The 15,013-nt window shown below is 40.0% G+C and overlaps 1 protein-coding gene across 4 annotated transcripts in view; it reads right to left on the minus strand.

The window, feature by feature from the left end:
• Positions 1 to 2,971: 2,971 nt before the first annotated feature.
• The window catches only part of LOC111870315 (spastin), a 189,829-nt gene continuing 177,787 nt past the window's right edge, over positions 2,972 to 15,013 (minus strand). For 3 of the 4 annotated variants that reach the window (XM_023862491.2, XM_023862493.2, XM_023862492.2), the window contains 4 exons: positions 13,281 to 13,538; positions 9,766 to 9,956; positions 7,715 to 7,908; positions 4,345 to 5,409 (listed from right to left, as the gene is read on the minus strand). In XM_023862491.2, the coding sequence (XP_023718259.2) occupies positions 5,246 to 5,409; positions 7,715 to 7,908; positions 9,766 to 9,956; positions 13,281 to 13,538 (807 nt within the window). In that variant the 3' untranslated portion in view covers positions 4,345 to 5,245. Of the gene's footprint in view, positions 5,410 to 7,714; positions 7,909 to 9,765; positions 9,957 to 13,280; positions 13,539 to 15,013 lie in introns of all 4 variants that reach the window. The other variant, XM_033753775.1, reaches the window with a different exon arrangement.

Consider the following 15,013-nt stretch of genomic DNA (forward strand, 5'->3'; position numbering starts at 1 on the left):
ATAGCACGCAGAGGATAATCNATTCTTCAAGTTTGTCTGTGTATACTGTGCAACTATAATAAATACTGTATTTACAGAACAGTTCAACAAGTGGTTGTCTCCTCATACATCGANTAATCAAACCAAGGAACTTAGCTTCTGTTACACTGGAGATACTTTCCTGATCATAATTAATTTGTGTCGTTGTGTTACAACAATTCATGGACCAAAACTATAAATATTGAGTTTTATTGAAATTTAAGATAGTTAAATTAACATTAAACCAAGTGTTCATGTCTTTAAAGGTTTGGTTAAGATTTGTTTCAAAGTTTACATTATTAGTATCAGTAATTATGATACTGGTGTCATCAGCATATAGAACCATGTTATTATCCTTATTTATTATTTTAGGTAAATCATTTATATAAAATAAAAAAAAAAAACAGGGGACCAAGAATTGAGCCCTGTGGAACTCCACATTTAATTATATCCCACTTAGATAAGATTTGGGCCGCACCATAGCTCAACCACTTAGCCACTGGCTTCCCACGCCGGCGGCCCAGGTTCGGTCAAGTGGGATTTGTGGTGGACAAATTGGCGCTGGGGTAGGTTACATTTGTGCACAGCAACCTTGAGAAGTGCACGCATGTCTTCCTCCAGCGGGAAACAACTTGCAGAGCGTCGGAGCCCCCTACCAGGTCCTGTCATGGAGAGAGAATAATGCAAATCCCCGTGCATCATGGGCCTGTCACTGTGTCAACTGAAAGGGTCAAGCCAGCCTACATGCTGAAAGAGACCAGCCGTGGGACCACCACCAAGACCTTCAAACCTGCAGCTGATGCAACCCTGGCTGCGGCACGACATGCCATGCCACCACCGCCCATAGTACAAACTATACGCTCCGGACGCCATGTACATTTCCCTGCTTGCTTTAACAGCTGAGCAACCATCTCTGTGGGGGGGGGGGGGTGATGATGTGGGAACTGCCCACATTCAAGCAAACATTACAGTGACAGCTCAGGTACCATTGCTTAGCAATGGCGAGTTAACACTCATTGCTAGGTAAAGTCTACAACAATATGGACAGTGACGTGTTTTCTATAGGTCTGACTCAAGGTTAAATAAGGAGATACGCTGAGTGGGAGGTGGGGTCGAATACCTCCATCGTGACCCTGCGAGTCATATGAGGTGACGAAAAGGGAAGTCTCAAATCTGAGACAGTAAAATATGGTCTTGAGTCCCAAGGGACTCAGACCCAAGAAAGACTGCACTGGCAAGGGCCAGCAGCATATACAAAAGGCAGACCCGTCTTCTCATCAGAGAGGGTGCCCCACAGAAACAAGACCATAAATGTCAAACACTAATAAATATTTGGTCATGAGCTCCAGCCAGGGCTCAACACCAAGACTTACTGACTGACTGACCGTCAGTCGCAATGTGATTTGGTCTTGGACTTGGAGTTTTTAGTTCCAGTTCAGAGGTGTGTTTCAGTACAATGTTCACTACTGCTGTTATATCATTAGTCTTCAGCCAATAACCTTCAATTCTTCAAGTTTGTCTGTGTATACTGTGCAACTATAATAAATACTGTATTTACAGAACAGTTCAACAAGTGGTTGTCTCCTCATACATCGACATCCCACTTCTGAAGGACAGAAAGCATTATTTAACTCCCCCATGTTCCATTTATTTTCTGACCACTTCTTCACACATGCCCTTTTCACCTTCAGTGGTTTCTATGTATTCTGAGAGCAAATCAGTCACTTTTGCAGGGAATGACATTATTTTGAATATAATATGGCTAATTCCATCGAGTTCAGTCAATCTGACAACACTGTTTGTGGGTGGTTACAGTGTAAAAATAAAATTAAACCATCAAATATGTAATATCAGATTACTTACATGACAAGGGTGAGTGGTATCTCTGGTACATCACAAACCACTTCTATTCCATCAACATTATCTTGCGATGGTGCAGCTGCACTAACAATAACAACACCTACCTCAGATGACAAAGCAGTCAGGATAGCAACGGACTAATGGCCGGACAGCCTGGGTTCCAATCCCTGCTGAGGCATGATTTTTCTTTTCCACAGCGTCCAGACTGACACTGGGGCCCACCAAGCCTCATATCTAAAAGGCACAACGGGCTCTTTCCCCAGGCATAAACAGGGCATGACACTGACCATTAACCTTCATCTAATGCCAAGGCCAAGAATGGTGGAGCTATATCTCCACTTACCCCTATGCCTTCATGGCATAGTGCTTAATTAATTAAACATAGGGACAACTTCATCTTCTTTTTTAAACTCATGTGAGAAGTCAAAAATACATTAAAGGAACGTTAAGAGGGCAATATCTATCAGGCATGTAGTACTGTTGCCACATTATAATTAGTAAAAATGGTGAATTCTATATACCAATTTACTTGTTTGATAGTTAGAGCACTCAAAAATATCAAATGTAAAATATATTGTTGACCAACTGGTATTTATTGTTGTTTTGTGCTCAGTCTGTGGCTCTACACACTTTGTACAAAAACAACTTTTCACTTAAGCCAATTTACTCGTAAGCTTTAGTTTCTACAAAGGTAAGTACAGTTCTTGAACAACAAGGGGGACAAATGCTTGCTTACCACACAATGAGTACACTATGCAGAGAGCATTTTCAACGAGGAGACAACCATTGAGTGAATGAAAGATGCACTCATACTGCCTTCTTGACAGCATCTCTGTGTGCCTTCCATATGGTGACTGCTCAAGTACTATAACAGATAAATTCATGGAGCACAGAGTCATGTTTTAGTATGCAGGATGTTACAGCATGGATTTAGTTCCACAAATTCATAAGTTAAGTAAGGTAAGGTGGGAAGGACATGCAAAAAAATAGGTTTTACCTTTCAACGAGCATCATTTCTTCCCTGAAAGTATGGTTCAGGATACTGGTCAATGGGATACAGGGTGTGGAATGCAGTGAAACACATCACAACATATTACTGTATATATATATATATTCTTCACATTACAAAAAGCAGAAATGTAACAAATGCTGTTCAAATTCTAAGACCTTTTTTTTTTGAAAACACTAAAGATGCCAAAGAAAATAGAAGCTCTACAATAGCAGTTATGTCAGTTGCAACTCTCAATTAAAAATATACTATTTAAAGGTCTGGAAGAAGTGAATGAAGATGACCTAAGATAATAGTGCAGAAAAGACATGCTGAGATATTTAAAGGAAAATGTGGACTAGGGAGAGAAAGAGGAGTATTTACTAACACAAAGGCTGAAGTATGAACTGCTGTAGTCTGAATGTTCTGTCTGCACTTTACTTAAAACTTCTCATGAAAAAAGCACAAGAATCTCTTTTTCTTTCTTTCTTCTTTCTTCTGAAGAACAACATTCAGAAGATTTAAATTCTTTTTAGAAGCAGTGGTATCTCTAGGGCACTAATACTGAGAGATTCAGGAAATGTTTTCAATATAACCACCACATGGTATGCTGCTGCTTGATTATAGGTATAAGTAACTGCATTCAGAACAAATGAGACTGAAATGTCAACAGCAAGAGAACTGATATTACTGTATAAGCCATATGTTAGGAAAACCAATGCTATCAACAAGTTTTATGAACAAATAATTATTTTCTGACATTCTGAATTACTATTATAATCTACACTGCAAAATATGATTATTTAAAGAGAAAAGGTGGGGTGAGAGTAGGATCAAAAGCAAAAAATGTGGGCAATTTGTCTCACTATCAACAATGTTCTAGAAGGATCTTGACAAGCAACATTACAGTAACTTCACAGACAAAAATTTGAGATGCAAAGAGTACAGTTGTCTGGGTTATAACACCATGTAGTTCACAGACAGCCCAACATTTCAGATGAACACACTGCCTTGATCTTCAGCGTTTAATAGTCAGTCAAGATTGAGAGCAGCAGAAGTAACCCAGCTTGCCTCCTGCCTGTAGTGGCTTCTTGCTCAGCTTACTCTTTGAAGCTGCAGATGGAGGCAATACGTTCCTCCAAAATGTTGGGCTCTCCCTTATCTATATGGCATTACACCCCAGAAGACTGCATATTTCACAGTCATCACCATAAGAACCTTAAATCCAACATAGTGAAAATGCATTTCATATATAGTAGTTAAAAATAAAATGCCATTACTTTAACATAATCAGATTGTGCAATCTTACAAAATTACAGGATTCATATATATATACACATTTCTTATTAGAGATAATTGACATGACAATGTAAATATTTATCATTTTTGTTCATACCCCTTACAATTTGTGGACTGAGGATGGGCATTATGTAAATGGAAAGAGCTTACACTCGCTAGAGCAAGGACCCATTAAATAACTTGTTCACCTGTGAGGCCCTTGTTCTTACAAGCATTCTTCTCCTTCTCATACAGCAGCTATCCAAGCAGCAGCCACATATAGCATGAAAATCTTCAGTATGTAACATGTAACAACAGAAGGGGACAACTTATTACATAAAGCACACACAAGTGGTTTCCATATAAAAGTAGCAAAACAAGTTTGTAAGGCAATGGAACCGAGAGAAACAAGAGGAGTTCACCATTTCAGTTCCACTGAACAGTAACAGAAAAACATTTCTTTTCTTCACGTTGTGAGGCCTTAAAGTTGGTGTTCGACATGTACACCTGGTGTATGTTGCAAAACAATAAAACAAGTTAAACATGTGTCTTGCCTTGCCTATCACTACAGTCTAAGACTGAGCTATGTACGCTTCTTTGAGCTATTCACTCATCGACTCATTGCTCGTACGGTGGCAGAACCAGCTGCACTGAGTACAACCTAACTATGTGCCAAGTTCTATAAATTCAACTGCAATACAATAACCATGAAAACAACAAAACAAACAACTTACATCTGTTTAAAAGAAAAACTCAGGACTAAACACTACCAGTCTGACACCTATCTGAATGTACTGCATGTGAAACTACATGAAATCTAAAAATACTGAGAAATCATGGTTTCTAGTTTCCTACACTGGAGTTCTATGAGTTGCTAGTACCAGGTCTTGCCATTCAAAGCTATGGATTCCAGGATACTGTATGTTTCAACGGTGTCACAGCCACTTCCACCAACCAACAATCACAGAAGAGCTTTGAATTGTTGGATTATTTATCATAACAAACACTGCGCAAAACACTGGCCCTCCAATATTATGATCTTTGTGCAATACTGACATGCAAATGCTCGCCAATGATGCACAACTTCACTGCAGCTGGCTTCTACAAACTGACATCCCCAAATTCCATGTTCCATTTTTCATACACAGCTAAAGAATATGGTGACACACTGCGTCGGATTCTCTTGAGTGAGTCTTGAAAATCTTGGAACTTAATGTTGCGGACACTGCTGGGGTCGAGGCATCGAACTTGTTCGGGATTTAGTTCTGCCAATAACAAATATTATTTTAATGAGGGTAAACATACAAACTCTTAAACAATTACGAATTGTGACAGCACTGCTAGGTAATATTTTTGAAATCAACATCAATAAGCAATCTGTCATTCATCTATGGCTATAAGCTGTACTGTGCTGTTTACTTTATTTGTGCTAGGTATTAAAAATATTCAGATGTATCACCATCATCCAAAGCCAGTCTCCCCCTTCTTAGCGGTGAAGGCTGGTGCTTCTACATTACTAGCTCCTACTCCATATGCAGCCTCTTTTTCCGCTTTGGAGGAGGCCAACCTTTCCACAATGTTCAGTTCATCATTCTTCATAACCTGATAGAAGCCTCAAGCATTTGTTTCATGGTTTATAAACTGGAAATCTCATATAACATTTGCTTGAGAGCGAGCACCTCTGCTGCCCAGAGGTGTTCACTCTCCTGGACTCCACCACTGGATGCCATCCATGGTTGTCCTCTTTTACCTCAGATATAGCATCCATCTGCCACCTATGTCCTCCTTCACTTCATTTCTGCCTTGAAGCTTCTGTCTCAAGCCTTGGTCACTCATGCCATTGTTGCATTCCAGGCCTTTCCACAGTCTTTCCCCATCCTTTTGTCATTTTGGGGTTCCTCATTCTGCCTGTTTCCTGGTCTGATCTTTCCTGATGTTTCCTTTGTGCCACGCTACTCTTGCATGGTGAGTCATCTTCCTGCTGGTGATGGTCAATTTCTTCTGAGATTCGCACCTTGCCTGGATCCTTCCCTTCGGCTTCTGGTGGTCCCCTCAGCCATATTCTGGTCCCTATGCCGCTTCCTCAGTCCTCTGATTGGCATCACTGCAGCCTCTTCCTTGGGGACTTCTTGATGCTCCGTTACAGACTGCATCATTCTTGGATCAGACTGAATCTTCTCTGTCTCCGTCTCTTTGTGGCAGGCAGTCATCTCTAGGTGATCAACCTTCATGTCTGCTATCCAGGCATTAACTATGGACCTTATTTCCTCTTGGCTAGATCCAGTTTCTTCCCTTATCTGTTTTTGGCCGGCCCTCATTTCTTGTTTCATTTCCTCTCTAACCATTCCTCTCCTCCATTCTTTTTTGGTTGTTCTCTATCTTGGCCATCATCTCCTTGTTTTCTGGTTGGTTCTAATCTCTTCTTGCATGTATTTCATGTCCTCTCACATAGCTTTTTTAGGAGGGATTCCAAAATTTGTTCCATCTCCATAAGTAAGCAACGCAATCACAAAACCAATAATCTGATAAATCTGGTCCCATCCTTACCACTTCCAGCACCAGTTGTCACTTGTTTGGGTGACTGAGATGCGGGTTTGGATTGGTGAATTGGTTTATTGGATCTTCACTAGTTGTAACACATTTAAGATTACTGTAATTGTATCACACGCATCAGGTCTTCCATTCACTCTTCTTGTAAGCACTCTACACTAATCTCTCAATTGTCTTGAGCTCTCCTGAACTCTCCATACACTCTGCCACTTAAAAATGCACTCACTGTCACTTAAACACTGAAACTTGTTCCATCTGGAATCTTGTTATATAGTCTCTGCACCGACCATGCACAGAAAACCCAGTTCTACTGTTGCATAAGGAAGACTACACAGAGAATAAGTCATGTGATTCCTAGCAAGCATCTTCATTGGTGTGCTGTTGCCTAGCAACACATAATGACATTCTTCCATTGTTGCCTTGTGTGTTTACCAGTGAATTACCTAGCAATGCTCTTGCCATTCAAGTTACAATACTCTGCAGAGATGTAATAGCATAATAAGAATAAGGAATCAGTGAGTGACCAACTTTAACAAAAATTAATTAACTCCTAAAACTGATAATTAAAATTCCAAAATTTATACTTCGTTATTTTCACCTACTTCTACGGGTAGTCTTTACTACAGGCATGATTGAAATAATATCTGTATACATCATAAAGTAAAAATCGAAAATCCAGTGGCACTGAAACAGAATACAACAAAGCCTGCTGGAAGATTAGTATTTGGGCATAATGTCAAATATTTGATGTGTGGCGGGTTATAGTGTCTTACATTTGAGCACTAAGACATTTTTATACACAAATAAATGCAAGAAATTGTTTGGGGACATAATGACACAAACTGCAAAAATTCACAATGCAAAGAGTTGATGGATTTAGAAGTTATGATTCATTCCTCTGTAACCTACATTTTGCAGGCATTTGGTATTATAAATCAACATGAACACTTGCCAGAAATCTTGTCTGATCCTACATCTCATCTGCAGGGTTACACTGGCACTGATTTCAGACATGCGTACCTCTTATTGGTCCTAGAGCTGCATCTTTGGCCAGTCCTGTGAGATCACTTCCAGAATATCCTTCCGTAACAGTGGCCAGTTTAGCCAGCTCCTCCTGAGACAAGGGACTGCAATGTCGACTTAACAGCCGCCTCAAAAGTAAAACTCGTGTTGCATGATCTGGTAGTGTCACATATATGCGCTTTGAAAATCTCCTGCAATATTATATTGATAAGAAGACAATTAGAAATAGAACATATATATGAAAAATTAAGATTAGCCCAACATGTGCACAAAGAGGGTCACAAAATGTTGAAAAGAAGGGAAGGTCTTGCAGATTGAGCTAAACACCAGATACAAAAAATACAAGGAATCTCCCCACATGTCTGTGATAGCCCATCTGATCAGTCAACCCAGCTTGCCAATTTCTCCCATCTGGACTTCTATTATCAAAGCAGAAGTCCTAAAACTACAACTCCATCCAGTGCAGATTATGCATGAAAATTGTGTCATGTTGGTACCATACAAAGAATCTCTGACAGTACTCAGCTTTTAACCTTTAACATCTGAAGTGCCCTGATCGGGCCAGTGATGAGTATGCTTATTGTGGCCAAAATACCCCGATTTGGCCAATCGGACATTTAAACTCCACCAGTGGAAGTGCACGCACATGCACAGTCCTAAATATTTATTTTTAAATGTAATAATTACCAGCCAGACTTGAGTATAACCCTAACAGAGGACTTAAAATGATACCTAAGTGAACAACAACAGAAAAGAGTATACATATGAGTTATGCCCAAACTCATCCACGAGACAGTACTTTTATTGCAGATTTTGCTGATTAATATGTTAAAAATATATAGTAAAATTCAATGTACATACCTTTTTTGTTGTCATCTGCTTGATGTATATATAGGCTGAAATGAAACTACAGTTTTCAATTTCACTATGAACGCACAGAAAACAGATCACAGTCTGTATCTCAGTCACGATGCTACTGTCTGTTCACGATGATAGGAAGGGAAATAATCTCTTGCAGCTACAACGGAAGGTCTTATTAGCACTGAAGAAGGGAACCCTCTAGCTTTTTCTCGAATAGCAATGCTTTCATTCTTCTGTCCTTTAGCTAAAAGATTAAAAAATCTGAAGAGTGTAACAAAGATTTTAAACTTGCCAGCAGAAGACCAAACGATTTTATTGCTTCCATCTGTTTTATGAGACCAGGGACTGCTAAAATATGTCAAGTGTTAAAAGCAGGACTGATTTTATAATGCAGAACAACTCTGTGAAGAACTGGGAAACCATTTTTACAGTACGCATCAAAATTAAAAGAAACAAATTGAAAATAGAGTATAACTCTTTGTATAAAAATTTGCAAACCTTCCGTTATAATATGCAACTATGTTCTTTTCTGATACAAACAAATTAATTCCATCCATTTATCATAAAAATTGTATCAGATACAGCATACAATGCTTTAAATTGTTTAAGCGCCCTAATAGGAACGGACATTTAAACGCGCACCAGCAGCGAACACTTAAATAAACTCCGGCCAGCTCAAGCTACCACCATTTCAAAAGTCTGGCATTTAAAGGTTAACAATAGCCATGAAACTGTGCATCAACATAGGTGCTAGGTCTCATGTGTGGAGTGATTTTAATGATTTTAATGTTTGTTTTAACTCACAGATGGTTTGTGTAGCACTTGCCATCTATTGTTTCTCCATGTGACCTTCAACAAGAACTGACACAGAATGCAAACAGCAAAGGTATTGTGACATGATTCCAGACAGGCAGAACAGCAGAGCCACAGATGATGTCCATTGCTAGGTAACGGCTCAGTAAACTTGCTCCAGCAACAATGGATATGCACACAGCTATTGAAGAACTGTGCAAAATGATGTTTTCTGTGTTGTCCATACTAAGGTAACATAACGAAGACAAGCAGGAAAAGTCAGTCATGAATCAATAACTGAGTGTGCATTTGTAGTTGGTGGTTAGCAAAGAGAACAACCTTCGAGCCTGTCAAAAATTTAACCTTGGTCATCTATCTGAGCAGTTCGCACTCACCTGAGAGCCGCTTCATCCAATTCTTGGGGGCGATTTGTTGCAGCCATGACCAGAACCCTCTCCTCAGGGTTTGATGGGAGGCCATCAAACTCCACCAGGAACTCAGTCTTCAAGCGCCGGCTTGCCTCGTGCTCACCCTCTCGCCGCTCAGACAAAAGTGAGTCTACTTCATCAATGAAGATGATGGACGGCTGTAATCAACAACTGTCAGGTAAGTGTGAACTGTCCATTACTTTCTTATTTCAATATTCTGTGACAGGCAACAAATAACTACGGTTACTGTCAAATCATTAAATGTATTTATGGCAAATTTTATTCAATTTTTACATTCAATATAATGAACTGCAACTTTGTCAACATTTACAGTAATTGTCGTAGTTTCATTATGTTACCCAGTGAATCTTTGACAATCTCATGTCCTACGCAACTCACACAACACATGGAAATCTAGAGGTTTGTGCCAAAAACCTCAGTTCATGACTGGCTAAATTGAATGTCCATTTCTCTGCATGCCCTTTCCACCAATCATTTGTGACAAAGGCAGGACACTGACACCATGGGACATACTGGGCCCCAATTACACTGCCAGTTTCTCTGTGCTGGCCTACATCCTAGTCACCAAATTATCAGTTGCAGCAAAACAACCTTACAGGTGCTCCCACTTCATAAAGGGACACCTTCATACTGACACAATGGGCAGCATGAGGCAGGTCAGTAAGACCAAACCGGAGACAGCAGTTACAGCAACGTACATGAGGCTGAATATATCATTAGGCAGTTCTTGGAGACTCAGTTAAGAAACTGACATCAACACAACTCTGCTGCAGTATTCAGTGATTCAGTATTGAGGGGGTGGGTTTCCCCATGCACCGTGACTGATAGTCTATTGTACATCCACCTTTTAATTTCTACCGTCTCCATCCCCTACCGATACTGGTGCTCGCTATCAGCCCCTTTCTGCCGGCGAGGTTTCTACCCTCTACTTGGCAGTGGTATCTAACAGTTAGTCCCTCCTCTGGCAGTGGTACCTAATACTTTAGCCCCTTTCTGCCAGCAAGGTTTCTACCCTCTACTTGGCAGTGGTATCTAATAATTAGTCCCTTTCTGTCAGTGGTACCTAATACTTCCCCATCTATCGGAGGCATTGGAAACTATTTGGGCAGGAAACTTTTTGGCCTAATTTAGCTCAGAGGCCTCCTAGAGGCATGAGGTTCTTTTACGTGCCGTAAATCTATGACACGGGACCCACGGCTTAAAGCCCCTCCCAGAGGACTTGTTCCCTGAATTTTTCCGCCCTTAAAAATTCCACAACCTACGCCGGGTTTGAACCCGCATACCTTGAATCATGAGGTGGGAACGTTACCCCTAGAGTACAGAGGCTGCTTGCTGCAGTATTAAAAGGATATGAAGAAATTGAGAGTAGATTAAATTTGGGGGACATTCCACTCAGTTAAGTACAGACTTTTCCTGTGTTCTAGCTGAACATTTAAGATTAAAAAATACAGGATGTCCAACAAGGAAAGCCTCAAATCTTACAAGGAAAGGTTAATATTCTCAGCGGTCACAGTATTAGTCATTCTAAGCAAAATAGTGTATATGTGTACTATTCCATACAGTTTCTGAGATAAAGCAGTGGGAACCTACAACCGCACACGGCCGTCACTTCTTACAACCGCTGTTCACCACTTCTCGTGACCGTTGCCTATTTATCTTTATGTTTATTTATTTGTTTGCCCGCTTCGGTAGAACACTTTTGACTCTTCTCAGGGTTGTGCCACGGTAATAACTGGGGCAACGCGGAGACTGCACATTTAAAACTAGTCCACTGATACAAATAAATACTCTATTTTCTGCTTAATCACAATATTGTTTATTTCAGAATCAAACTATAACTTTATCGGCGAGTAGGGAGTAATGTGCCAAAGATTAATCGAGCCAAATAAATACTGTTAAATTTAGATAAACTTGGAGAGAGCAGGTAAATGACGTCTGCCTCTGGTGAATTCTAAGTGCCAAGTCCGATACGTCTGTCTCTGATGAATTCTGAACGCCAAGTGCCTCTGCTTCTATTCTGCGGGAGCGTCACTTCATCACCGTATAGGATTTGAACCGACGGCCTTTCTCCCAGACAAGAATAGTTTCTAATGGCTGATTTTAACTGCCAATTCATGATACCATCAGTACAAGACAATCACATTAATAGCTTTTAGAATGAAGAGATCCAGAGATATTGAACCCGGGACCCTACATGTGAAAGCACTTATGTCTTAGTTTAGGGCAGACAACAAACATATCCTTTTCATAATTGCCTCGACCCTCTAACGGTCACCCAAGGTCCAGGTAACAAAATAAGTTGTTCCTGTCTAAATGCGAAAAGCATGTCAACTTCTTAATGGATGGGTCACCTTTATAAATCAGTCACTCTATTGAAATGGCTGAAAAGGAACATGCGTCCATTAAAGAATATTAAAAGGTTTGGACGGTTACAAACCATGAGCCTGACATGGCACCTGAATCATGGTCAGGACCTGGTATGCATCTCACTGTTCTGACTTTGCAAAAGAACAGGTCTGGTTAGGGCATTATTTAATATCTAATGATATGAGGGAATTATGCTTGGAAAACTGAAGAGAATGGGGACTGGTGTTTAATTTCAAGTACTACAATGAAATCTGCCTGACATGACTCAGGAAAATCATAAAAATGCCCACAGATGACAGTTGATGCATTAGCGAAGATCTGGACTTGATGTCTCTCAAGTGTAGGTCAGGAGTGTAAGCAGGTGAGCAACCCGTTCAGATGGAGACACAATTGACATCCTGCTCCTCGCAAACCCATGTATGCTTCCTTCATGGACAATTTTATATTCTGACTTTATCATCAAGATTACATCATCAGAGAGAAAGGAGGACTGGATAGGATATGAAAATGAAAATTTAACTACAAATCTTGATTTATATACAAGTTTCATAAGTAAAATATTCATTAATGTCATTATGCAATTTCAGGTTAACATAGCAATGAAGGTCTAGTGATAATATTGTCATGTATCCTGGTAATGCAACAAATTAGTGAGTTCTCTGGATTCATGGATAGATTTATTTAACATCATTATTACAAGTAAAAGGTGCTCAAGGGTAAGAATCAACATAGTGTCCATGTGGTGGTGACAGCAGCAAAGTATCAAAATTAATACCCACAAGGGGTGAAACCAACTGGTGGCACAGGTGTGACTATACAGCACTGAAGGGGCTGCACGAAGGCAGACAGGCACTCAAAGGCCCACTGAATTAATTCCATGGAGCACAGTTCTTCTTGAGAAGCTATTAGTTCCTCAGCTACTCAAGAAATTCCACATTTTTTTGTGGAAAGGTTCATTACTGTGTTTGCCAAAACATGCCAAGCCCCACGAAAATACCTGAATCTTTCATACTGGAATTATATTCCTGGAATTCAAGAACAAATTGTTAACATTTTTAAGCTCTACTGTGTTAAAAGGGGAACATATGACTCACCTGCAACTCCCTGGCAACAGAGAACAGGGCCCTGACTAGCTTCTCACCCTCACCAACATACTTCGATGTCAGACTGGCAGCACTGATGCTAAAGAATGTAGCACTGCATTCAGTGGCGACAGCACGTGCTAACAATGTCTTGCCATTGCCAGGTGGTCCAAAGAGCAGCAATCCCCGGGACGGAGTGCGCAGGCCCGTGAACAGTTCTGGGCGCAACGACGGCAGGATCACCATCTCTTGTAACGCCTGCTTGGCCACCTAAGGGCAGGATGTGAGCACCCATTCCTTTTAGGTTCAATTTATTTTGACTGCATTACTGATATGACATGGTTTGAAATGATGACACTTCATCTAAACCTTTCATTGGACACCTCAATATGGAAGTTAGCATAGTCCAACACATTCTGGGCTACCATCAAGTTATCAGGAAATATGCATACTTCAAGTGTGATAGAACTTAAAGGTGCACTCAATAGACATCATGAATCCATGATTTATTTAATCCGTCTTGCAGTGCATACACTCATTTATCTCCTTCTCTCCTTCGCACTACATGTTTCGGCATAATAATGCCATCTTCAGGTGCTTACTTATCCACGTCAAACCAGTTCATTGCATGCCATGTTCACACATTAAAATANTCATGAATTTGTTCTACAGGCTCATTTAAGCCACAGACTCTACCAACAGAGAAACAGAATGGAGGTAAATTGGTGAAATCACAGTAAGTGAGCCTAAAAGCAAAGAGACATGTATAAAACACATATACCATTTGTGATTTTGATAATTAGGCTAATATCAAAGGACCTTGTGGTACAAAGTACATCGGAGTTCTAGAGACTAAATCTAATCAAAAATGTTCCTCAAACTTATGTATATCACATATCCTAAAAGGAAATATAATAATTCCAAAGTGTCTGCCCATTATTTTGTTCATCAAGAATATTATAGACCCTTGCTGACAGAACAGTGGTTTGGACCATAGCAGATAGTCAAGACACAGTGGCTGCAGAAGTCTAAAATGTTTATTTCCATAGGATAAAATGAACGAATTGTGGAATTTGCAAAAACCATTAAAAATGAGTAGCTCTATCTTCTTGGATATAATGCCTTGTAATCTGATCTAAGTCAACGGAAGTTTCGGAGGAACATGTCACCTCCACCTTCAGGGTAACGAATAAGACAAGCAAGAAACTGCCACGAAACTGCACATGCCAGTTACTTGCCTGGCTTATTCACTGACCTGAAGAGAGAAAAGGCACGTTTCTCTGAAATGCCACTTGACTTTCAATGGTCTACAAGGTATTAAATTCCAGAAGAAAAAACTCTTCATAACCACTAATGTGAGAATTTCAAATCCTGTAAAGCTATATCATGTCAGCAGGAGAAACCTGGCAGGTATCAGAGATAAAAAGGAACAAAACTGCTTACATTTGTAATTGTTCTGCAGTTCTTGTGGAGTTTGTCCATAACTGAAGTTCATTAAAATCACTAGGTTTTAGAAACCAGTTCTATTTCCATCTTCAGGTAAACAGGATATAAAAGAAACACACTCTGTTAGGCTAATTAGCATAGATATTCCATGTTCTGATGACAGCTTTACCAAGAGGCCCAAAAGAGTAAGTTCCTTTAATACTGTCATGTGTTAAGAGGAGACTGAATTCGGTTAATGCTTGCTACCATTCAGTCCAGGACCTTTGATCTTCCCATCTGCTGTCTAAAACATAAAAATT

The sequence above is a fragment of the Cryptotermes secundus genome, unplaced genomic scaffold (assembly GCF_002891405.2).
Source record: "Cryptotermes secundus unplaced genomic scaffold, Csec_1.0 scaffold391, whole genome shotgun sequence".
In the NCBI taxonomy this organism is placed as follows: domain Eukaryota; kingdom Metazoa; phylum Arthropoda; class Insecta; order Blattodea; family Kalotermitidae; genus Cryptotermes; species Cryptotermes secundus.